Raw genomic sequence first — 25,809 nt, forward strand, 5'->3', positions numbered from 1 at the left:
GTGGGCAACATCATGCTTATGTCTGGACAGCCAGGGCATGCCAGTGCTTGTTGATGTTCCTCAGCTGGTTCCAGACTTTAGCAGTGATTCATTCACACCTTGGCAAGCCTCCTCATTTGGCCCTTCTGATACTCTTGGTCCTCACTGGGCCAGCTGAGGTAAAGGGGTGTGATTGTTTCCAAGACTGGTATTATCACAAGTAACTTGCTATCCAAATACAGTAGCTAATGACCATGGTAATATGATGTTAAAGGTCCTGGTTTTAGTATCTAAAATGCCCACAAAATGTTTGCAAAGAGCAGTGACCATGGTTTTTGACCATGGTCCATGGCCACGGTATGTTCTACCAAAATTGCAATGGTTTTACTTGAATATGAATCAAAAGCTCTAGGATGATATGAAAAGCATGAGGCTTTAGGTACAAATTGGCTCTGACTGTGGACATACAACAATGAAGATTTCCATAACTCCTGATGTTGTCACAATGAAGAATGCAAAGACCATAATTTCCTTCTTATCGGTAATGTTTTTATTAATGCTGGTTAATTACCAGAAATATCAACTGGCTTTTTTTAATACAAATAAATATATAAATAAATTAAATTAAAAACCCTGTGACAACAAATCGCAAGAGGAAGTGGTTACACTCTAGTAAAACCACTGCACCTTTGAGTTTTCTCAGTTACACAGACACACCCTGTTTTTATTTGCATTCCAATATTATACACATAGCAAGTAAACAAATACTTAAGGGTTTGCACATGAATGTGGTTTCTGATGTGAAACAACAGTATTGCCCTCTTAAAGTCAGTCCTGTTTTCTCAGTCAAGGAACACTGCAGGCTTTTGACTGTATAATTGTACTCAATTGTTTACCATCTGGTTGAACATGGTTCCAGACCTAGAAAGGAGAGAGAAAAGCTCAAACCACAGATTCCAGGGTCTCTCGCATGATCAGTTTTTACTTCGACAGCCTGCAAGGACTTTTCCAGGACAAGAGCTACAAGAGTGAGCCACAGAAGCATCCATTCTGTGTCTCACGGTAAACAGTCTAGGAGCCTAGGTCATGCTTCTGAGAACTTTACTGGTTCTCGTGGGGCAAGACCACAAAAGCACAGCCTTATCTGAGGTAACACGATGCTAGGGTCAAAGGTTGTGATAAAGATTGAGGACCAAAGGTGTAAAATCCAGAAAGTAAAAGTCCTCCCCATTATTTTGTTCCAACCACCTGGATTTGCAAATTGGTACAATTCTTCAGCCAGGAGGTAACGTAAACTCACCGTGTTCTGAACACCAAGTTAGCTCACCATGTTCCAAACAGTCGCATTCGCGATCCATTTCAGCATACAGTGACATGGTAATAGTGCTCCACTGTGACATCGTGGTGGGGAAGCTCTTGCTAATGAGAGACTATGAACCAGGCAGGCTTATACGGTGGCGTTCAGACCATTGTGGGCTAACACGGTCTTCCGATCACAGTTATTTGTGCAGTTATTTGTTGTTTCTCTATAATTATTGGTCCAATTCACAGTCATCAAAGTGTTTTAGTGTCTGAGATGGTCAATAAGCAACCAAGATCATAAACCACATTCCTCATGAAACAAACTATTATTGAATGGGCTTTAATTTCTGGCGATAGTGGCCGCTTCCCCATGTTCTGTTCGGAACACAGTTTACGTTAGAACTAATGAGTGAAATGGGTTCATGGGTGGAAGAAACACATGGCAGGACTTTTACTTTCTGACCCCTGGACTTTTTACCTCTGTTGAGGAGTAGAATCCACAATTTGGTGCAGCATTTCAGTGTCATTGAAGCCTTTTGGCCTCTCTTCCAAGAGACTTTAATGTGAGATTACTCTCTTGTTTAAATAAAGGTTAAATGCAGATATATTTCAGAGCGGTGTGTACAGTGAGACCAGTCAACCAGACCCATTGCCATGAATACTTCTACATGCAGGCATTTCCTGTATCAAATACCAAAATAATAGCATAAAAATAATGAAAACAATGAAAATGGTTTCCTACATGCTACAAAGCCCTAGGTCACAAATACAAAATGTCTACATTTAGGTTTAAAAATGACAAGTAGTCAGCTGGTGATTGGAGCTGGCTAAGAAGCTGGATATGAACAGCTAAAACAATACTAATCTGTTTCATTCTACCCCATGATTGTCATAACACAATAGTTATCATCTATTTCCAGTTTGTTACAACAATTTTGCGCTCTATATTAGATTTTCAAGAACAGATTAAACAACTAAAAAGAAACAAATTATAATTCATTTTCCCCCATCCCCCATAGGTTTTTGGTTATCCAAACCTCAGTTTACAAATAATTGATATAAACAGCCCAGAGCATACCTTTAACAAATCAACACATCCTTCCTAACTTAAATACGTATACGTATTTGTAAATGCATGTTGGGAAATGTCAGCTAGAAACATAAAGAGACTATGTCATAGCACACATATTTACAGGGACAACCAGCATATGGGCTTGTATGTTGTATTGTAAGAGCGTCTGCCAAATGCCAATAATGTATGTGATTGGGAGACTGTTAAGTCATGCATTTTTGGCCTATGTTAAACACAAGCCAAAAAGCTATCACTGGATTTTAAATATGGAACTGAAGTGGGTAGATGTACAGTACATGGGCCATACAGTACATACAATATTTTAAGTATCAGCATTGCCGGCGAGAGCACAAGAATGTTTGTGTTGTCATGTCTTCTGTTCATGATGAGATACTTGGTCAGTCATTGTCTGTGCTCCCCCCCCCTATGAGATGGACTCAAAATATTTAACACACAGTATGTAACAAAACAAGGATACTAGTCAAAATCACATGTTCAATACATGGGGGTGCTCATTCCACTAATGTTCCCAGGCCAATGTTTTACACGCTCTTTCTTGTCGGATAAGTCACTCCAGACAAATGCACAGTACACTCAACCGAATAAGATGAGAATGATAGCATCGATGCTATATTGATAGAAAAAGAAAAATAGTGCCAAACAGAAAGGACAGACCACAGCAACCCTGTGCCCGGTCAATTTGAGGTAACTTTATGGTTTTTGTGTGACTGATGTACAATCAGTTTGAGGTCAATGTGTGCTCACTGTGTGATCATTTCAGTATGTGTATGCCCCCATTATGTGGTAAGTGCCAAAGATGTCTCTTCATATACTCACTTTTCAAGAGAAATTAGGCTCTATGTGTTACAGAGAGCCAAAATAACACTAAATTAGTGTCTATGTGTGTGTGTGTGTGTGTGTGTGTGTGTAACAACAATTCTTTGTGAGTGTTATTGCAATATCTTGGCTACCTATTGGTACTTGGCACAGATAACAGTGGATATGCTAACTATTTAAACAACTGCAAGCTCCATGTTATCACAAAGATAATTTAAGTTTTTTAATCCCCTGCGGTGTGGTGTGTGTCAATATCACTGTGTCAGTAGCAGTCTGGTGCGGCGGCACTAAGGGCCAATAAATGCGGAGGCCTTGTCCTTCAGGAGGTCTAAGCATAGGTGACAGCTCCAACTCCCTGTGGGGGGAAAGACAGAGAGAGACAGAGAGAGAGAAGAGAGAGAGTCAGTCAAGTTCAGTCTGCTAGTACCTGATCAGCAACCAATCAGTTTGGAATCAGGATAAAGTTTCCAGCATTCCCAAAATGAAACACAATTTTTCAAACAAAATGACATGTTTTGAAGAACGGATGCAATGTTTTGAGTTCATACGGTGCAGTGTGTGCGACTGTTCATAATCTTTTGAAACAGTTGGTCGCTGGTTGACCAGTTCAGATCAGCTCCCAGTTCTATGTGGTTTAGCTGGTTAACCAGTTCAGACACGGTGCGACCAGCTAAAGCTATGTTTTGAAACAGCTGGTGGTTGTTGGCCAGTTACCAACTCTACCAGCACTAGCTGGTTGACCAGCTCATACCCAGCTAGACCCGTTTTATGTCCCAGGACATGGAGTGACATAAATCAAAGAAGAGGATGTATTGAGCATATTGAAAACGGTGTTCACTTTCACTACTCACTATACTTTACCTGTGGTTTTGAAAAGTTTGTATATAATTTGGAGTATACTGCTTACATAAGAACTGGGTAAGCTGACCACAGTACTGGCACAACTCTTACCTTCGGGAGGCTGGGTCATAGGGGGCTTCAGGCAGTACATGTGGTACCCACGGTCACAGTCATCACAGAATAGGAGTTGATCCTGAGAGGCAGACACACCGACACAAATGATTCACAGAGTTTATTAACTTTCGAATACATTTGCATATCATTTACATATCTTATAGAGTGCTGTGGGTACTAACTACAAACCAAATGAAAAACAATAATGCCTTGAACAACACATTTTGTCCAGTTTTCAAAGCAGTTTGTTTGGCTTCTACCTTTCCTCATGCACTCTACACTATTGTTATACACTATGAAAACAAGCACTTCTCTAATATAAGGTTGACTATCTTACGTCGTTCTCAGATGTGCCGCACAGACTGCAGGACTTGCACTCGATGCACTGCCAGTGGTAGGTACGCACAGCCTGCATCATGCTGTCGGAGAACTGCAGGCAGGTAGGGTGGCCTGGGCAGAGAGAGGAGGAGGAGAAGAACCAAGGGTTAGTAGCAACAGGAGAGCACCTTGAAAAACCCCTCGTTTTATCAGAGGGCCAGGTTGAATTCTTTGCTAGGAGACTGACTGAAATCATCCAACCATACTATGTTAATCATATTTTGTCAATGGGACAATAGGTACACACCATACCAGTGCTTTTGTTTCGATATTAGGTTAACTTGGGAATGTGGTTGTGTCCTCACACACCAGAACAGGTTTCCAATGAAATCATAACAACTCACTTCAGTACAGCAGGTAATTGCAGGTAAATCCATTTATGATGAGAGTTATTAAAATAAAAGCTATCTCTCTATGACCAATGAGAAGGCCTGTTCTGGCACTCGCACCTGAATGGATGGAAGCTGAATGTGATGTGGGACACTGCTTTACCTCTGAGATCTACAGACATTTCCCTTCCAGTGTTGAAGAGTGTTGTGTAAAATGTAGTTTCAGAGTTGGCTAAAATATTATTCTTTCTTCTGGTAGAAATAGAACTAGGTCAAACAACTTGATGAGAAAGGAGAGGAGAGAAAGGAGTTTGATTGGACAATCCTAAAGAGACAACCACAATCAGTTCTAATAATACAATTCAACACAGGGCAGCACGATCACTTATCCTTATGTTGGATGACACAATGACACAATCATAACCGGGTGAGTGTGACCACAGGCAGAGTTAGACTAGAACAGAAGCCCCTGTTGTAAAATATAGCTACGCCAGCTTGACCAGCTTTTCCAATTGAGCTGGCTGAGCTGGACATAAGCTTGTCTAGCTGTGTGTGAGTTAGTCGACCAGCTAGTGCTGGTAGCTTGTCTGAGTTAACCAGCTACCAGCTTATTCAAAACATAGCTTGAGCTGGTCAAACCATATTGAGTTGGGAGCTGGTCTGAACTAGTCAGCCATCAAACAGTGAGCTGTTTTCTTTTCAGCAGGTACACTCATTGAAACCATATGATCAATTCATTCTCAGTTGGTGGGAAGTCCATCCATTCCATTATCCGAACCCGCTTATCCCGATCAGGGTCGCAGGGGGGCTGGAGCCTATCCCAGCATACATTGGGCGAAAGGCAGGAACACACCCTGGACAGGTCGCCAGTCCATCGCAGGGCACACACACCATTCACTCACACACTCATGCCTACGGGCAATTTAGACTCTCCAATCGGCCTAACCTGCATGTCTTTGGACTGTGGGAGGAAACCGGAGTACCCGGAGGAAACCCACGCAGACACGGGGAGAACATGCAAACTCCGCACAGAGAGGCCCCGGCCGACGGGGATTCGAACCCAGGACCTCCTTGCTGTGAGGCGGCAGTGCTACCCACTGCACCATCCGTGCCGCCCTGGTGGGAAGTCACAGGAAACAAACTGAAAACGAAACCAAGCAATATCTGTATCTAATTCCTCAAAAGGTTTAATCCATCAGCATGCTAAACCTGTCTTGGGGTTTTACAATTGGAAAACTCACTGGAATTGAAGAACATAGATGGTAAATGGGAAGCAATGACAGCAACAACTACAAGCAGTGGTCAACATCCTTTGCACTTAAATTGCATAAACTGTCTGAGACGCTGTTGTTATTATAAAAGATGTGAAGGGCCGGAAGGTTCTGGCAGTTCTGGTCAGGTGCGCTCATGTCTGCAGTCGCACAGAGCAAGGAGGTTTTTGGACGTCCTGTACCATTGCCTGCTCTGATGAAGGGCTCCATTGTTTTTCTCAGCCGCATTTCTACAAGTCTACCCTGGAGCGAGACTTCTGTGTTGACATCATCTCCTCGGTGATGGAGTGCCTGGTTTCTTCCTTCTTCCTTCATTGAAACATCACTCTAACCTTTAAAAGCATGTTAATTTATACACTTTGCTTCTCTCTCCCACCTCTGGCGGTACTGTCAGTTAATGAACACAGTTCTTAGTGTCCTATCCCAATAAATATTAAAATAAAAAATATATATAAATAAAAATAGAATCTATACAAAAAGAACATACATTCTTTGCAGAACATAGAACACAGGCATCTGCAGTAACATACCATCTGAACCACATCACATGATAAAATAATTTATCAAAGCTGTAACTTTTTTATTCATGGAGTTTCTTACAAAAGTCTCCAGGCTAACAAAGTGCAAAATTCTGAAGCTTAAAATCAGTTGCAGCTGCAGTCAATACAATTGACAGAAATTAAAATAAATTCATATGACATTAAATAATCTCAAATGTAATACATTTTTATGATAATCTACACTCAGTGAGCACTTTATTAGGTATTTATTAGACGTATCGGTCTTCTGCTGTTGTAGCCTATCCACTTAGAGGTTTTGACATGTTGCGTGTTCAGAGATTCTCTTCTGCGTACCACTGTTGTAATGTGTGGTTATTTGCATGACTGTCACATTCCTGTCAGCTTCGTCCAGTCTGGCCCTTCTCCTCTGACCTCTCTTGCTTAGATCACATTTCTTCACCATTCTGACATTTGGTCTGAAAAACAGTGGACCATGTTGACCATGTCTGCATGCTTGTATACATTTAGTTGCTGTGACATGATTGGCTGATTAAATATTTGCATTAACAAGCTGGTATACAGGTCTACCGAATAAAGTGCTCACCGAGTGTATTTCCACATTCCCTTCCATCTTGAAAACCTGACAGTGTCTGTTTTGCACATCAATAATACATCTACTCCACATGCATATTCTTTGTGATAATTTGTACTGCATGTGCTCTATATGATCTGTGTACAATATGTTTGTATTGCATATTGTTGGGATAGTTTCATGTGGAGTTTGGTACCAACAGATCTTTTTTAGAAAACAAAAGAATGAATTGAGCTCCCTTTGAGCATGACTGATGTTAACTGATGTGGACAGACACTATACGTCCATTAAATCAATGTATTTCTTTGTGTGTCCTTAGTTTAGTGAGAAAAAAGTGTTGCTCAATGACACTAGTATAATAGCACACACATTCAATAAATTCTAGGAAATAATTAAGCATACAAACAAACACATATTTATTCCTAACCAGTGAAGCACATGGCAGTTTAATTCCCTTGAAAAATTGTTCCCTCCTTCAGTTATTAAGGGGCTAGTCCTACATCAAGGCTAATTTCAAACAAAGACCCAGCAAAATAAACTGTCTACCATCTGGCTATACTTTTGCACAGTCTCATGTTGGTTTCTGTTTAGCTGAATACTGAGTATCATTTACTGTCCATTATGAAGCAGCTACAGTCCATGGCTCAGACTTCAGGTAACTTTTTTTAGTCCAACGGTCAGCTATATCACGGACCAGCATTTTCCTCGTTATAATTGCAGAAATATTTTTCTAGCAGGCAGTTAGTGGACGATATACAGTACTGTGCAAAAGTTTTAGGCAGGTGTGAAAAAATGCTGTCAAAAATAGAAATGTTAATAGTTTATTTTTATCAATTAACAAAATGCAAAGTGAGTGAACAGAAAAAAAATCTAAATCAAATCAATATTTGGTGTGACCACACTTTGCCTCAATTCTTCTAGATAGACTTGTACAAAAACAGTGATTTTGTAGGCACATAGTCAGATGTGTGATTGACCAATTATACTAAACAGGAGCTAATCATCATTCATTTAACATGTAGCTTGAAACACAATCATTAACTGAAGCAGAAACAGCTGTGTAGGAGGGTTAAAACTGGGTGAGGAACAGCCAAACTCTGCTTCCAAGGTGAGGTTGCTGAAGACAGTTTAATATCAGAAGTCATACAGCATGGCAAGACTGAGCACAGCGACAAGACACAAGGTACAGTACTGTGCAGAAGTCTTAGGCACCCTAGGCTTTATTATATACAGTATATGGTTTTTTTTTTGTGTGTGTGTGTGTTAGTATAAAAGAACACATTTGAGATTTCCAAATATTCATTTTCCAAAAGATTTAATTTTACAGAGACATTTTTGTAATTAATTTAACATATAATAAAACATATTACTGTAAGCAATTGACTACTTTTTACATAAAAACTTGATCAAGGCTGTCTGAGATCAAAAGCAAGGAGCCAACCAAAGTCTGCAGAAGAACTGTGGCAAGTTCTGAAACATGCTTGGCACAACCTCCCTGCTGATTGTCTTAGAGAATTGCAGGACAGCGTTGGCTATCTCAGAGAAGTGATGCAGTTTTAATGACGAAGGGTGGTCACAAAAAATATTGATTTGATTAAGTTTTTAACTATTCTGCCAAATTACTCAAATGTAAAGTAAAATGTATACAATGTTTATTTAGGACCTTTCATTGAATTATTTTTGAAAGAATCTTATCTGTATAGAATGTTATACAGGTGCTTAAGACTTTTGCACAGTACTGTAGTTATACTGCATCAGCAAGGTCTCTCCCAGGCAGAAAATTAAGGCAAAATGGGTATCCAGATGTGATGTCCAAGCTCTGTTGAAGAAGCACAAAGAAACAGGCAACACTGAGGACCGTAGACACAGTGGTCGGCCAAGGAAACTTAGTGCAGCAGATGAAAAACACATCATGCTTACTTCCTTTCGCAATCGGAAGCAGTGCCATCAGCTCAGAATTGGCAGAAACCAGTGGGACCCAGGTACACCCATCTACTGTGTGGAGAAGTCTGGTCTTCATAGAAGAATTTCAGCCAAAAAGCCATACCTCCGACAAGCCAATCGACTCAACTATGCACAAAAACACAGGAAATGGGGTGCAGAAAAATGGCAGCAGGTTCTCTGGACTGATGAGCCAAAATGTTAAATATTTGGCTGTAGCAGAAGGAAGTTTGTTCGCTGAAGGGCTGGAGAGTGTCTGCAGGCAACAGTGAAGCATGGTGGAGGTTCCTTGCAAGTTTAAGACTGCATTTCTGCAAATGGAGTTGGGAATTTGATCTGAACGAATGGTCTCCTTAATGCTGAGAAGTACAGGCAGATACTTATCCATCATGCAATACCATCAGAGAGGCATCTGATTGGCCCCAAATTTATTCTGCAGCAGGACAACGACCCTGAACATACAGCCAATGTCATTAAGAACTATCTTCAGCGTGAAGATGAACAAGTTGTCCTGGAAGTGATGGTATGGCCCCCACAGAGCCCTGATCTCAACATCATCAAGTCTGTCTGGGATTACATGAAGAGACAGAAGCATTTGAGGCTGCCTAAATCCACAAAAGAACTGTTTGTTAGTTCTCAAAGATGTTTAGAACAACCTACCTGCCGAGTTCCTTCAAAAACTGTGTGCAAGTATACCTAAAAGAATTGATGCTGTTTTGAAGGCAAAGGGTGGTCACACCAAATATTATTATATTTGATTTAGATTTTTCTTCTGTTCATTCACTTCTTCTGTTCATGCATTTTGTTCAAAATAAACTATTAACATTTCTATTTTTGAAAGCATTCTTATTTTACAGCATTTTTTCACACCTGCCTAAAACTTTTGCACAGTACTGTATAGGTTATGGCAAGCTAATATGCACAAAGCTTGACTGCAGCACAATGCTTTTTCTGCATGGTGAACTTTGGGAGAAGTTATGTTTACAAGGAAATGCTGACTAGCTCTTACCTCACTGCTAACTGTCATCCTTTGACTCCGGAGGGAAAGTGTGACCTGATGCTCCTCCTTCTCCTGATCCTCATTGGCTCTGAGTGTCCATGGAGATGACGCTGACAAGTCTCATGACTTCTTCAGACTGTGTTTAAATCCAGAAGTCTGAGCAGAGGGTTTATCGTCTTAAGTGAGGCCCAGAGGTTTAATTTTATTAAAGGTTTGGTGGGGTTTTCTAAGTTGCTTTAATCTTTGTTTTCGCCCAGTCTTTATTAAGTCATAAATTATGCTTTTCTGGGGAAATGGACGATTAGCTTTGTGTAATTGTGCAAACATTGTTGCTTTTTGTTTTTGTTGTTGTATTTCCCCCTCTGAGGGAAAACTCAGTAAAAAGAAAAATAAATGTATCCAAAAAAACTCATTAAATAGAAGATACTAATTTTCTCATATTAAAAACAACACTTCTTTGGCATATCATCAAATCATAACCTTATTGTCCACTTCTTTTGAAGTTCTGTGATTCAGTTGTGCTTTCCATAAAAAAGAAACTTCTGGAACAAAAAGAAGCAGCCAGATATTTTTAGGGAAGTTTCCGGTGCTCTGGCTTTTTCCTTAGTTCATCTGCACTCGGGAGACCCCACGCTGCCATTCGACCAGAGTTCGTCCAGCTCATCCTCGTCGAAGCCATGAAATGTGGACGCTTCGCTTTCGGACGTGGCACCGAACAATTCCTCCAAGCCCATCTTCCTCTCGGCTTGCCCTCCAGTGCCTCCAGCTGGCATGTACAGCATGATGAATATATCAGCACACAGAAACAACGACACAGCAGTCACCTAGGCCCCCAGCCCTCACCTGACCTGTCTCTGAGTGGCAGTAACAGGAAGCATGTTACACTTTAAAATGGAGGGGCAGGAAGTGGTCATAGGACATTAGTCTGCTGAACTAACGTAAATATGGGAGATTTCCTGAGGGAAAGCTCGGGTGGCTATACTATTTCATAAAACGAATTCCTACCTTCCAATATACCAAGTCATTCCCTACCTGAAGGCTGATATGGAGTGAAAAGAACCATCCTTTTCTAAGACCAAACAAGTGCAATAATGAATGAAACTGGGCGTTAAATAAACAGAATAATTTTGCTGTCAAAACAAAACAATGTATGTAATCTATTCAAAACCGTCTTTCCCTACTCTAGCCCAAATTAGAGGTCTGCAATGGGCTAGAAATGAGGTCTGTGTCCAATCTCTTTTTGGTCTGACCAAAAGCTTGTTGTGATTTATAACGTTCTATCTGTGCTCTGAGAGGTTTTGAGATAGATAAGCTTCAAAAATACCAAAGTTAATGGGCTCCAAGCAGATACAGCCTTATAAATGTAGTTCTTCATATTGTGGTGTAAAACATACAATTAGTGGCATATAAACAATATATTTATGACAATAACTCATTTTTAAATGACCAGATTCTAAGTCCGAACCTGATAAAACCATGTCACTGAAATGACAAGCCAGCAACACCATGCAGCACCATACAGCACAATAGAAAATTATGCAGTAGTAGTTTCCCATAGGAAAGCTGTGAGTGAAGGTGCTTCCATTCGCAGAAAGAGGCACAAAGCTTTTAGTTTGTGTGTTGTACCACATTAAAAACTGTGCATGATAATGAAAATAACAGAGAACGTGAACAATAAATTCAAAATCTGGAAAGTAATTATATCGGTAAATATAACAATGTAGATGTACATATGTGCTGCTTCCAATTATGAATAGATTAGTCGGAAAGATTATGTGCTTGACAAAACTATCTATATGATTAAGGAATTTGTTTGACACTTCTTGATGTTTTTAATGCCATCACTAAGGATGCTGGCATGCTGAACTGATGCACAAGACATGCTATCTGCAACCTGCTTTCCAACCGTGAAATTATTTTTTACAGCCAAACTCAAGACAATGCACAATGGTTGCACACCAACAATAGACTCTACAGTTAATAAATGGTAAAAAGGGTAATTAAACCAGAGGAAAACAAATATCCTATGAATCACTACCAAGTTTGCTTTACTCTTCCAACCAAAATGGATCATATTGTACCACCTAAAAATCCAAGCCCACTGAGTAAGCCATCTGAAAACATTGGGCCTCATGCAAGAACATTTTTGTATTCTTATCATAAACTTCTTGTACTTTTTTTACACGAAGGGCTCAGATCAAGGGCTCATACTGTAACCACTACGCTACAGGCCGCCCTGTTATAACACAGTATATATGGTTCTGCAGGTGGGTTCCGTCAGATAGATGGCCAATGGGGTTAACAAGAACAAGGGATAACTAATACCTGATTGGGTAGACAATTTGTTTTTGGCAAAAAATAATAATATGATGACCGCTGATAAACTTTCTTTTTTTCTACTAAATAGTCCTAAAATACATTTCTGAAAACATTTGAGGTGAGAAATAAGCAAGGCAGATCTTGATTCATATTTTATCTGCAATGCCTAGTTTGAAATTTTGAACCAAGTTCTGTGTACCTGGTGAACTGCACTGATATGCACTGCAAGGCTCTTGTTTACATGACTCGTATGACAGATAGGGACCACTGGAAAATGTTCTTTCCACCGAAGAAAGAATTCTAAACAAGAAAATTGGTGAATGTGCCAAGTTCTCTTACATTTCTTGCTTTAAGCAAATTAAGAACAAATCTGTTTGTATGAGTGGTTCTTGCATGAGGTCCATTGTCATTTAGTTTTCCTTGCCTGCATTCTCTGAGCGTTGTCATTCAGCTAGTGCAGTCAAGGTCACATGAGCATTTTAAAAACGTGATGCGTCCAAAGGCGTCCATGGCAGGACACGAGCAAAACCACACTTGCTTACCCTTGAAAGCATGACACTCGGTTCCATGCCAGTACAACAAAGGGACAAATTCGCCCTACAGCTATATGGTGTGAAAATTTGTGACATTCTGGAAGGTTCCGACACTATCATGGATGTTGTTCCCCACTGTTTCACTAACAGCTCAGTTTCCAAAGGGCTACAGCAGCAATGTTATATTTAGGTGTTGTGAGGACTGAGCAAGAGCTAATGCAGGGGCCACTTTAGTGCTTAACAGCACCTTAAAACCATTCTGCTAATGATAGTAAAGACACAGGCCTGGAGTGTGCACCAAAGCGAAACCACTTAAAATGATTCATTACAAACAACATGATTATTATGCAGATATTTTTTGGCTTAGTGGAAACACAGGTATTAACATGGGTGCTAACCACAGTTCAAATCCCCTGTTAATGTAGCATTTTGTGTTGATTGTACAAAGTGTCACTGTCGAAGGCAAACAAGCACCGATATATTAAAACCCTCATTAATATTGAATAAAAAGAATGGGACAGATTTTTTCTTGAGCATGTTGAGCACCTACCTGAGCACATCAATTTGATGTTGTGGTCAATATTTCATGACTGGACATTAGTATTGTACCTAGTACACTTAGTATGACCAATCGTAAGGTACAATTTAAAAACAAAATGAGAAGCACTGTAATTGGCCAGCTGAAAGCCGCCATGATTTGAATGTACAGTCCGTGAATACACATTCCAGTGCTTCGCAAATTCATTTCAGACTGTATATTCCAGAACATAATGCTATCAAAATTAAAATAATTAAATACTGCATACTGTACATTCTGTATTGCAATATTTTCATTTGATATTTTCATAACAGTTTGTTTCTGCATATTTCTGCATTCATTTTTTCCCTTGGATTTGACCAAAATTATTTTAACTTTGACAATCCAAGCTAGAAATCTCTCTTTCACTGGGTCCACCATGACACCTGGGAGACAGGATGCATTCAGAGGAACTGGCAAGTGAAGACCTAATCCATACAAATTAACACCAATGCATTCAGGTCCAAACTCACACAAAGCACTGTTTTTTTAATGAGCAAAAACTGCAAAACACTGCTGGGATTACCTTTATATTTCCCTAATATTACTACCAGTCATCTAGTTTGACCTTAATATTCCAGCTAGTACTGTAAAACTCTACAGTAACATGTCAATCAATCTCCATGTTAATTGATCCACTACCCTATAGGTAAGAACTTCCGGGTACAGTGGTACCCATTGTTCTATGAGTTATTAGCGAGCTTTAAGCTCTATGGGAATTGGATTTTATCCAATCTCGAGACTGAAAACGATCTACGCAACGCCATCTTGATGGCCAATCAGGGCAAAGATGCGCTTTAGCGACCGAATTTACATACGGTGGCTATATAAGCGACATCGCAGGCCGTCATTCTTTCTTCGAGACAAATTTTCAGCGAAGGAAAGAGACAAGGCCTGTGAAGCTTAAAGCTCGCTAATAACTCATAGAACAATGGGTACCACTGTACCCGGAAGTTCTATTTCTTTATTAGCTTCACTTTAAGCTCTATGGGAACCCTATAGCCCACGCCCTGTCGTCAACATCAGCCCCCTGATGCAGAACAACAGGCGATGGCAGTGATAGCCAATCAAGAGGGGCTCCCCTCAATAGCCAGCCCTTTTTTATGCATGAAAAAAAGGGGGACTGTATAAACCGAGGAGCCACAACCATCCCCAGCGCTCGGTTCATGTAAACCAGCTACCGAATACCCAAGCCGGGAGATGGCCAATATAAACATGCACGCCTCTAGCCACCGTGTAGAGGCGTTGCACATAATGTGTTTGAGCAGCAGCTACGTCCGATTGGACGCTGAGCTCAGGACTGCATGCGCCACCGACGGTGTCGATGCATCCAGCAGATAGAAATGCACAAAGGCGCATGGCGAACTCCATGACGCCGCTGTACAAATGTCCTGCACACTGACCCCTTTAAAAAGTGCCCGAGAAGCTGCCATGCTTCGAGTTGAGTGGGCGCGAACCTCCGACAGAGGGGGCAAGCCCATACACTCATACGCCCAGTTGATCTCTGTGCCGTAACAGGTTTTCCCTTAGCAGCAGCACCATAACAGACAAACAGCTGATCTGCTTGTCGAATAGGCTGCGAACGTCGTACGTATATCGACAGAGCACGCACTGGGCAAAGTTTATGCAGCATAGCATCCTCCTCATCGTCATGAGGAGGGGGCTTGAAAGCCACCAGGTCCAATACCCGTGAGTGGAAGGACGTGGTGATAACCTTCGGGGTAAACGCAGGGTTCGGTCTCAGCACGACTCTGTCAGATCCTGAAAAGGAGAGACAGTCCGGGTGCACAGACAAGGCGCATAAATCGCTTACTCGCTTAGCAGAAACTAGCGCAGTAAGCAGCGCTACCTTAAGGGACAGAGCTCTCCTCTCAACGCTCTCCAGCGGTTCGAAAGGAGGGCTGCACAAGGCTTTTAGTACCACCGTTAAGTCCCACTGCGGAACACGGGGTGGGGCCACGGGTTTCAGACGCCGGACGCCCTGGATAAAACGCTTTACCAGGGGGTGGGCAGCCACCGTAGAGCCACCATAGCCAGTATGGCACGCAGAAATTGCGAAGACATACCCCCTTAACGTGGACAAAGATAACCCCTTATCAAGTAGGCTCTGCACAAAGTTGAGCACTACGGATACAGGGCACACCAGGGGGTCCTGAGAGCGTTCGAGACACCAAGTCTCGAAGGCCTCCCATCTGCCTTTATAAGCCATTGTAGTTGAGATAGCGCGAGGATGCTGTATAGTATTTACAGCTGCCTCACTCAATCCCATGTTCACGAGCCTGCTCCTAACAGGGGCCAAGCCGTGAGGCGCAGCCTGCTTGGGTGGGGATGAAAAATGGTCCCCGCCCCCTGAGACAGGAGGTCCCGGCGCTGGGGAAGTCGCCACGGGACGTCGGTCAGCAGCAGGGCTACATCGGCCATCCACTGTTTGTGCGGCCAATCTGGCGCGATCAAAATCAGGGGTTTCCTCTCCTCTCTCGCTTTGGCTAGTACCTGCGGTACCAGACCAAAGGGAGGGAAGGCATAAAGGAGGCCCTTGGGCCAGCAATGGGCTAGCGCGTCCACTCCCAGTGGGGGCGAGCCGGTTGCTGTCATCGCAAACCATAATGGGCAATGCGCATTCTGTCGGGAGGCGAATAAATCCACTCTCGCTTTCCCAAAGCGTGACCACACTTCCGCTACCACGAGTGGGTGAAGACACCACTCTAGGGGGGAGGGACCGCCCCGAGACAAGAGGTCTGCGCCGCAGTTCAGCTGCCCCGGGACGTAGAGCGCCCGTAAGGAGCGAACTCGCGGGTATGCCCAAGTCCAGATCCTCACCGCCAGCCGGTGTAGATGTGGACATTTGGTGCCGCCCTGTCGGTTTACGTAAGCGACTGTCGCTTTGTTGTCGCTTCTGATTAGAACGTGTCTGCCCCGAAGAAGGGGTTCGAAACGTTGTAATGCAAGCCATACTGCTGTGATCTCCAGCACATTGATATGAGGCAGAGGAGGGTTCCACAACCCGCTCGCCATCATTCCATTGCAGACCGCCCCCCACCCCTTGGTGGAGGCGTCTGTGTATACAGGGACATGAGTGGAGATAGCGCCCATTGGCACACCGACACTCAGCATTTCGCCAGTGCGAGAGTGCTCTCACAACCGACTGCAGAATGCGAAACAGCTTTGCGCGGTCTCTCATTGGATCGAAATGCATTCGCTTGAGCCAGAGTTGCACCGGTCTCATGCGTAGCAATCCCAACGAAATCACGGCGATTGCTGCCGCCATTAAACCCAACAGGCGCATAATCGTGATTCCACTGATGCAGCGACCTGGGAGAAATCGGCAAGCGTAGCCTCTCAGGGAAGCAATTCTCTCGTGAGAGAGACGCGCCGTCATTGACAATGAGTTCAGCCGGAGCCCTAGGTACTGAACACACTGGCTCGGGGTGAAAACACTCTTGTCGCGGTTGATGGTGAAACCCAATCCTTCGATGTGGGTTATCAGCATCTCTGTGTGTTTCGCAGCCAACTCCCTGGAAGGGGCTAACACAAGCCAGTCATCCAGATACGTTAAAACACGTATGCCCTGTTGTCGCAACGGGGCGATAGCAGCCCGCGCCACCATTTCGAAGGTGCGGGGTGCCAGGGACAGACCGAATGGGAGTTTGGTAAATTCGTACGCTCTTCCCAGAAAAGCGAAACGAAGGTACTGCCAATGGCGCTGTACAATGTTCACATGGAAGTAAGCGTCTTTTAAATCTACGAGCGTGAACCAGTCCCCTTGGCTGATTGAGCTCATTACGCGCTTGTGCGTTAGCATCTGAAAACGTCGTTTCACCAAATGACGGTTCAGAGCTCGCAGGTCCAGTATTGGTCTCACACCGCCGTCTTTCTTTGGAACGAGGAAATAAAGGGAATAAAACCCTCGCATTTCGTCGTGTTTGGGGACTAGGCGGATCGCGCTTTTTGCCAAGAGAGTCTCTATCTCTTGGGAAAGTGCGCTGTTTAGATGCAGGGGCATATTCGTTTCCCTTACTCCTACAAAAGGAGGAGGGGGGACAGCGAACTGTAACGCGTAGCCCGCTCTGATTACAGTACTGAGCCATGGCGTCAGCTTGCACTTCCGAGTCCAAGCACAAAGGTTGAACGCGGACCTGGTTGAAAGCAGTGCAGACTGTACCACGGGCTTCTGAATCTGCAGAAGCCCGGCTCTTAAGTGGGGGCGGGGTCGAATTCGAGCCAGCGACCTGGTGCTTATCTGTGATAGGCCGACGTAGAGTCCTGGCCGGCTTCGATTCTGAGCCGGCGAGGACTCCAATACTGCCTGAATGTCGGGGAAAAAGGCCCCTTTTGACTGAGAAATCACCAAGCGCTGATGCCAGCTTTGAGGCAGAGGGCAAGGGAAATGTTTGTGTAACAATAGGGGGAGTGTGCTTTGTGACTGTAAGGGCGAAACTCGCTCCCGAGTAGGCGCTAGTAAAGTCAGTGATACAGGAGGGGTGTCCGGTCCACTCGACCGGATCGCCTCTATGACACTCTCCCGCGGAGATTCAGGAACGCTTCTGGGCTTTCGATTGAGGCGGGTGAGCCCTGGGTGCAGCAGGGTTGAACGGCTTCGTCCAAGCCTTGCCGCTAGCAATAGTGGTAGCGTCTCTACGGCCACCGGGCTGCTCCTCAATTGAGCGCCGGGCTGACAACACAGGAGTGCGGCGAGTCTTAGACCACGAACGGCGATCCTGGCGTCTTGCATCTGAAGCAAGAGGCAGGTGCTTCTGCAGAGTGGGTCTCTCCTCATCCAGTCGCTTAAACCTCGCTATCGCTTCGGTCACCGCTGGACCGAAGAGACCGTCGAGAGAGACTGGGGCATCGAGGAGGGGGACCTTGTCCGCTTCAGGGAGTGCCGAGTTCGCTAGCCATAAGTGCCGGAGAGAGGCTACACTCCAGCCCATAATCCTGTGCCAACCCCTGGGTGAGGTGCAGGATTGCGCCCGCGTTCTTCCTCAGCTCGGCAGAAACATCATCTGCGAGGGAGGAAGTAAGGGACTCGATCAAGTTCGTCTGTGCTATCGCTAGGATAGCAAGATTGTTCGTTGCATCGGCGCCTTGGGAACCGCAGATAAACGAACGTTCAGACAAGGCAGCTGATATCTGCCCAGACCGAGTGGGAAGGGTTAGGCTTCCTTGCGCTCCACCTTGCTGTGGGGGCGAGGAGATGAGTAGCCAAGGAATCTTCGAGTCGCGGAACCCCCTCCGTCTGAAGCTTTTGTCGGCCTGACACCACCGTGAAAGGCGAAAAAGACACTACCGGGGCTTTCGTAGAGAAAGGCTTATCCCAGGTTAGCTGCACGTAGTGCTGCACAGACGGGCAGATGGGGGTCGGTTGCACACCGTGCCTCGGTGTGTCGCGCCTGTACACTGGAGCCACCAGCTGGTTTACAGGCGCTGCAGGAGGAGGGGGCCAGGGGAGCTCCGCTCTGGTCGCCGCCGCTTTCATCACGACCGGAAAGTCTTTCAACAGGGAGGGGTGGTGCTCCAACTCACCCGTCGCCGTTGGGATAGCGACAGAGCCGGAAGGCTCCAAACTGTCGTCTGGAAGCATCTCCTGGTCACTAGAGTGGAGAAGGAGGTCGTCGTCCTCGTCCCCAGAGCTGTTAGTGAGGGTTAGGAGCGCCTCTTCCAGATGGGCCGTGTCAGACGGAACCCTGCCATCGCGCAGGTTCGGTCTGTCCTCCTGAGAGTGCATGGCAAAAGGCTCCGGGAAGTCAGCCCAACTGGCGTCTTCGCGGTGCATGCTTGCCCGGCGCAGTAGCTCCTGCGCCCCGAGTGCAGCGCAGGCGGTGCAGGTCACCTTAGTTAAGGCCGCGAGAGCATGGGTCTCGCCGAGACACATAACGCAAGCAGTGTGAGGGTCCGTACCCTCCACGGCTGCGTCGCACCCTTGGCACCGCTTCATGGCGAATCTTCGAGCTCGACGTCGTCTAGCGAGGGCCTTTGAGTCGGGAAAAAAAGCTCCTTCCTCACAGCGGCGCGTTTCTGCTCGCAGACGAAGAACTTCGGCGTGGTAGAAACGTAAGTCTCCAGCTAGGTTGCTAACCTTGCGCTGAAAATTTGAGAAGAAAGAATGACGGCCTGCGATGTCGCTTATATAGCCACCGTATGTAAATTCGGTTGCTAAAGTGCATCTTTGCCCTGATTGGCCATCAAGATGGCGTTGCGTAGATCGTTTTCAGTCTCGAGATTGGATAAAATCCAATTCCCATAGAGCTTAAAGTGAAGCTAATAAAGAAATAGAACACCTCTTTGCAGCTCTCTACCGTTATTAGTGGATTTCCAGTGTAGTTGAGAAAAACCCAGGCATGCAAACCTGTGGTGTGGACATATCTACAGTGAGTTATGGTGCTCAGGGGGTGGGGCTCTTCACTTGATGGACAGCACTCCTCCACAGGCAGGAGGGGTAGCTAACATGAATGCAGACCCAATCAGCAGCAGTGTTGGGAGCGCCACCTTCAGTCAGCCTTATATATCCCTGGTGACAACAATAGCCTCTTTTCCACTGCTGGGCTATACGGTTACCATGGCTTACCAACGGGCACTACCACGCAACACATAATCTTTCTTTCAATTGTCCGACCATAAAGCAAATTAACATGAATGAGTCTGATGTATTCCCAACTCAGCGATAACTAACCACTCGACATCACTTGAAAGCAGGATGAGGATTAAAACTGCATGTAAGAGACAGGGTAGGACATCACAAAAGTGACGTAAAAGTAAAACCAATCGTTGAATATCTATATAATTAAGCCCTCCCACCGAATGGTTCTGCTGAGCTGAGGACAGGTATCCTAACTGTGCCAAGAGAACCGCTCTGGGCATGGTTTGTCAGCGTTCGGCTCCAGACCGTGTCAAAGTGAAAAAGTGTTACTCCCCATGCTCAGAACCGTCCTGCCCTGCAAGTGAAAAGAGGCTAATATGCATCCCGGTGTCAGGCTTAGCACACAGCTGGTACATGAGGCTTGCGTGACAGAGGCAGGTAGAAGCAGGGGAAGCTGGGAAGAGAGGAAGGCCAGGGAAGAGTGCGGGACTGACTCACCGGAGCGGCCACAGTCTGAGCAGGAAACCAGCTCCTCTGCCTGGCCGGTCTTCCTGTTGGAGTCCGAGTCGCCCAGGCAGAAGTCACAGTAGTCGTTGGGAATGACGGTCCCGTCAGGGCCTTTGTGAGCTGGGGGAGGAGCACAGACAACTGTGGTAACCATGGGGATCAACAGACAACTGTGGTAATCATGGGGGATCAACAGACAACTGTGTTAACCATGGGGATCTACAGTCAACTGTGGTAACCATGGGGATCTACAGTCAACTGTGTTAACCATGGGGATCAACAGACAACTGTGTTAACCAGGGGACCAAACACCAACCTGTGCTAGTGCATGGGATAGCATGCATAACATTTTCTTTAGGAGATGTAATGGAGGTCATTTTATTAAAACTGTTTAATTAAATTTATTAAACCAGAGAATGGACCCCTGGGCTTTTTAAGTTATGAATTTCCATTAGCGACTGCTTCTGCACATATGAAAGTGTTTGAGGAAATGCAATCCTTTCTTATAGGCCTATATAATTTTAATGTTTTGCCATTATCCTTTAGTCAGATGTAATGGGCCGACATGGGGCTCTCCCCCGCTCCACATATTAGCCTCAGAGATGGTATAATGCCCTCTGCTGGACAGGAGGAACATCTATCAGCAAAACTCTGCTGTGCTATTGTGAACGTCAATCAAACCCAGCCAAACATTACTGCCAAACATCACTTTGTCATGCATTTATTAATAGCAAATTACCTTTGGTTATTTTTAATTATTTTTGTGAGCAATGCTATCATATTAGAAATGGAAGGAAATGGTTATTCACTAGGGTCCATCCACAGCTAACGCAAAATGTCCTCAACGTTACTGGAATATTTTGTCAATGTTATAAAATTGCCGATACATGGCAGAAATATTATGAGAATGTTTCGAATTAGCCGAGGATCTGTACCACTCTGTTTAGACGCCCCTTACATGCACACGTGTCACAGGTTACCATGGACACACAGAGCTCACGTTTGTGGTTGTCGGGGTGGTACGGGGGTGAGGGCGGCTCGGGGTCCCTCTCTTCCTCTCCCTCCTCCTCGGCCAGGTGGGTGTGGGTGTAGTGGTAGCTCAGACCCGGACGGTTCTTGTAGCGCTTCCCGCAGACTGTGGAGGGAAAAGACCAATCAGAACCAACACAGTGCCCCTATCTGGAACGGCAGGTCTGTACCCGTGTACACAGTAAGGCCGGCATAGGGCAGTCTGTGCCCATAGTCCAGTTTATCTGGGGGGGAGCATCTACCACTGGATGAGCTTCTTATTTGTGCTGATAATTGAGTCATTTGTTGATTATGTTTTGATATCATAAAGTCTGCCATCGTCTGATGAGTAGAGCACACTGTTTTGATTTCAGTCATAGTCAGGCATAGTCATATATACAGTGGGGTCTAAAAGTCTGAGACCACATTGAAAATCTGGGAGATATTTTTCAGGTAATCGTGGAAATAAACTGAAAGTTTTAGGATTATGAACAATTTCAAACAAATTAAAGTTACTTCAAAGCTTTGCAAGAACTACTTGAAGACCAAGGAAGAGAAAGGAGTGCTGCACAATCCACAATCACCTGACCTCAACCTCATTGAATATTTATGGGGGCACTTGAACACTGAAAAAAGCCAAGCATTCAGTAACATCACAAGACTTTTGGACCCCACTTTATATACAGTACCTATTTCTATATACAGAAATAGGAGAAATCGTATTGCCAGTCTACTTTCATCAATCAATCAAGTGCCATCGATGTGCTCTGATATTAATTGTTTTACGTATAATATTGTAAAGCCCTCTGAACCTGAGGCCTTCTCTAACATTCTCTAACAAAATTATTATTATGAATTTGCTCATTATTCTAGGGGCAGACTTATATTAAGATAACCCAGTATTCCCTTTGGAGCCTATGAATCATCTTCTATTTCACTGAGCTATAACAAAGCCTAAAATGTAGTAATTAGATTAGTACAGCCAGGCTATTAATGATGTTAGCAAATTCTAAGCTAATGGATATAATATTGCTGTTGGTAGTTCTGAGATGTCTTGGTTCTAAGCAATAGGTCAGTGTAACCTTATTTATGGAGCTGGCCCACTTCCCCAGAAAGAGTAACGTGCTTAATCTGGCAAGCTACAGTTTAAGAACATTTGTCACAAGCCAATCTAATAGAGGTGTGACCTCACCTTGAGAAAGCTGTAAACAGCCAGTGGACTGATTAAATGGCTTTTAAGTGTACTTTTGTAATGCTGCCTGCAAGCTTTCCTCTTGACAGTAAACCCAAACACAGGGTTTCCTGAACCCAGTCTTGGAGACCCATGTATTCTACTTTTTAGTTCTAGGTTAAATATTTAATTACATTAATTATCTTCTACTATGTTCACTGTTTGGGCAACATATTGATTGAAAGTATTAAGAGGTAAAATCATAATGTCCTATGCGTGGACACCAGCTCACTGTAAGATAGTATCTGCCTGTGGGATTACAATTAATTCCGACCAAATGAAATATAAAAACCGTGACAGCACGTCAGCACATTATGTAGCCGATTGCTAGAAGGATTAGCAAGAACAAAAGCAGCATACACAAGGACCCCCAGAACAAAGTTTTGGAAGCACTGATGTAATACTCATCTCTCTACTTCACTACCACAACAAGCAATAACAAAACAATAACAGTACAAATCGGTGACTACACTCTTCTCCCTATATTTCTAAGAAGCTTTTAAACATGAAGAGTCTAGAGCAGATGTGGGCAACGAGGGCCAAATCGGTTTCTGGTTTTCATGCCAATTTCTGGTCTTAATTTCTTAATTAGTCAGGCATTTTAGTGACACTCTCATAAGTGCATGACTGAGAGCCAAATCATTTTTGTGCCCCTATATTAAACATTTTACTGTACTCTACTCTACCAGTGTATAGAGCCAATTAGCTAATTTAACCAGGGTAATTGGGGGAACGAAATATGCATACACACTGGCCCTCCAGGACCAGAATTGCCCACTTCTGGTCTAGAGCTTCTGAAACTGGGAGAAAAAGAACAGGGATAGTGATATTTCTACATCAAGTAAACAGGAACTAAATACAAACCCTTTTTAATGCTTTTGACTATAATGCCAATAAAAAACATTGTCGCAGAGGGCTACACATATTTTATGCTCATTATGCAGAAGAAAATCACGTGCTTGCCCTAACATGAGGAATGTAGCCCTTGAGCAAGCAGATTATTTTTACTGTCCACCTTCAACCTGACCTACTGTCTTACTGCACACAACTACTTCACTCAGAGGAAGAAAGTTACTAGAAATGATGCCAACAGCATCAAGCTGTATCAAAAAACAATCAGGCTCGTGGTCACTGTGCAAGAACAGAAACATGTACAAGTATTTAGGTAAATGTATACATCTGTGTGTAACAAACTGTGAAGAATTTGCATTTACAGCTGGAAAAATCATTCAGATTTACAGGAGATCACAGTGATTCTATGAAAGGCATGAGTCCAGTGAAACCTTGAATATTCCACAAAAATATTATACATTTATTTATATGAATAAACCAACCATTATACAAGAGAAATTACTTAAATTCCGTGATATGAAATGAAATATGAACAATTCTCAAAGCAAGTAATTTTCTTCCAGAACTCTGCTGCTGTGATCCAGCCCATTAACTTCAGAAAACATCAATAAGAAATCGAGAGAATAAGAAAAATTAAGTCAAAACCAAACTGACATAGGGTTCAGAGACATATTTGCATCAACAAGCAGAGAAGAAATGGTGTTAAAGCCACATGCTTCTAACTTTAAAAAGACTACCACGTATCTAGCACGTATAGTACTCTATAAAAAGAAAGGTAAAAACTACATTAGCACTAGTGCCTCTAAAAAGCCCATGATTCCCTCAGAGCCAGCTCCCATAGTCTTACAGCAGCTCAAAGCAAAAGAAGACGACAAGTTGAGATACCTGAGCCAGCAGTATGTGAGTTATGCTTTTGTCTGTATCTGTCTGCAACAGAGAAGACACAAAGCAGAAAACAGCAAAGTAAGAGTGACAATTTCTTCCAGCTGACGAATAACGACGAAATAACACAGTCCACGTGTTCTGAAAACAAAAACCACGGCCCGAGAGGACCATTCTGGACCACAGCCAGCCCAAGCCCCTCATTTCACTCATCAGGTACAGTGCAGTCCATAAGTATTTGGACAGCGGTGCAATTTTCTTTTGAATCTGTACTCTAGCACAGTACAGATTGGATTTGAAATGAAAGAATGAATATGACATTAAAGTGCAGTCACCTTTAATTTGAGGGTATTTACACTGTGCTCCAGAATTATTGGCACACCTGACTGGCAAAGCACAAAAATTACTTCAATTTTTGAAACAATACAATTCCTGAGATAAACTCAAAATACTGCACTTTATTAATGTTTCAATGGAACCAACTTAAATCAAATAATAATTTCATAAAAAATGGATTTCACCAAAATCAGGTTCCAAAATTTGTATATATTGGTATAATATCAACAATATTGGCACCCCTGGTTCATTACATGGTGCATCCACCTCCTGACAAGAATAACAGCAAGGAGTCTCTTCCTGTTCACATATTAAGCATTTTAAGTTTATCTCAGTATCATTTAGTAATTTAAGTATTTTTTTGTGAATTGCCAGTCAGGGGTGCCAATAATTCTGGAGCCTACTGTACATACATATCATGTGATCCATGTAGGAACTACATCACTTTTTATACATATTCTCCCAATTTTAGGGAACCAAAAGTAAAGACCCACATTCACAGTCTTCATTTCACAGCCGTGGGATAACCATGTTATGCTCAACTTGTTTAAAATTTTTATAATGGGTGTCAAATATATATATCACATAGATATCACATATACACAATATAAGATATTGTAGTAAATACTCTAAGCAAAAATGAATTTGTGTAAACTGTTAGTAATGTAGTAACTGATAGTAATGTTACGTGATGTTTGAGGGACATTTGCCAAGGACAGTAGTGAGAAAGAATATAGCTGATTAGCAGTACTGTTCTACCGAAACAGCTTTTGTGTGGAGACCAATGGCCTTCAGCCAAGAGTGAACATGTTGTGAAGGGAGACAGTGGTCA

At 43.5% G+C, this 25,809-nt stretch overlaps 1 protein-coding gene across 7 annotated transcripts in view; it reads right to left on the minus strand.

Annotated features, from left to right (window-relative positions):
* Window positions 1-618: 618 nt before the first annotated feature.
* Window positions 619-25,809, minus strand: part of LOC133129661 (zinc finger protein DPF3-like) — a 37,913-nt gene continuing 12,722 nt past the window's right edge. Inside the window, exons 7-12 of one of the 7 annotated variants that reach the window (XM_061243897.1) lie at window positions 24,645-24,686; window positions 21,669-21,803; window positions 20,660-20,788; window positions 4,482-4,594; window positions 4,142-4,223; window positions 619-3,545 (exon numbers count right to left, since the gene is read on the minus strand). In XM_061243897.1, coding sequence (XP_061099881.1) covers window positions 3,478-3,545; window positions 4,142-4,223; window positions 4,482-4,594; window positions 20,660-20,788; window positions 21,669-21,803; window positions 24,645-24,686 — 569 coding nt within the window. In that variant the 3' untranslated portion in view covers window positions 619-3,477. Of the gene's footprint in view, window positions 3,546-4,141; window positions 4,224-4,481; window positions 4,595-6,678; window positions 7,099-8,126; window positions 9,285-10,004; window positions 10,922-20,659; window positions 20,789-21,668; window positions 21,804-24,644; window positions 24,687-25,809 lie in introns of those variants that run through there. The other 6 variants (XR_009708837.1, XM_061243894.1, XR_009708840.1 and 3 more) reach the window with 6 other exon arrangements.

Source organism: Conger conger, chromosome 5 (genome assembly GCF_963514075.1).
Source record: "Conger conger chromosome 5, fConCon1.1, whole genome shotgun sequence".
Classification (NCBI taxonomy): domain Eukaryota; kingdom Metazoa; phylum Chordata; class Actinopteri; order Anguilliformes; family Congridae; genus Conger; species Conger conger.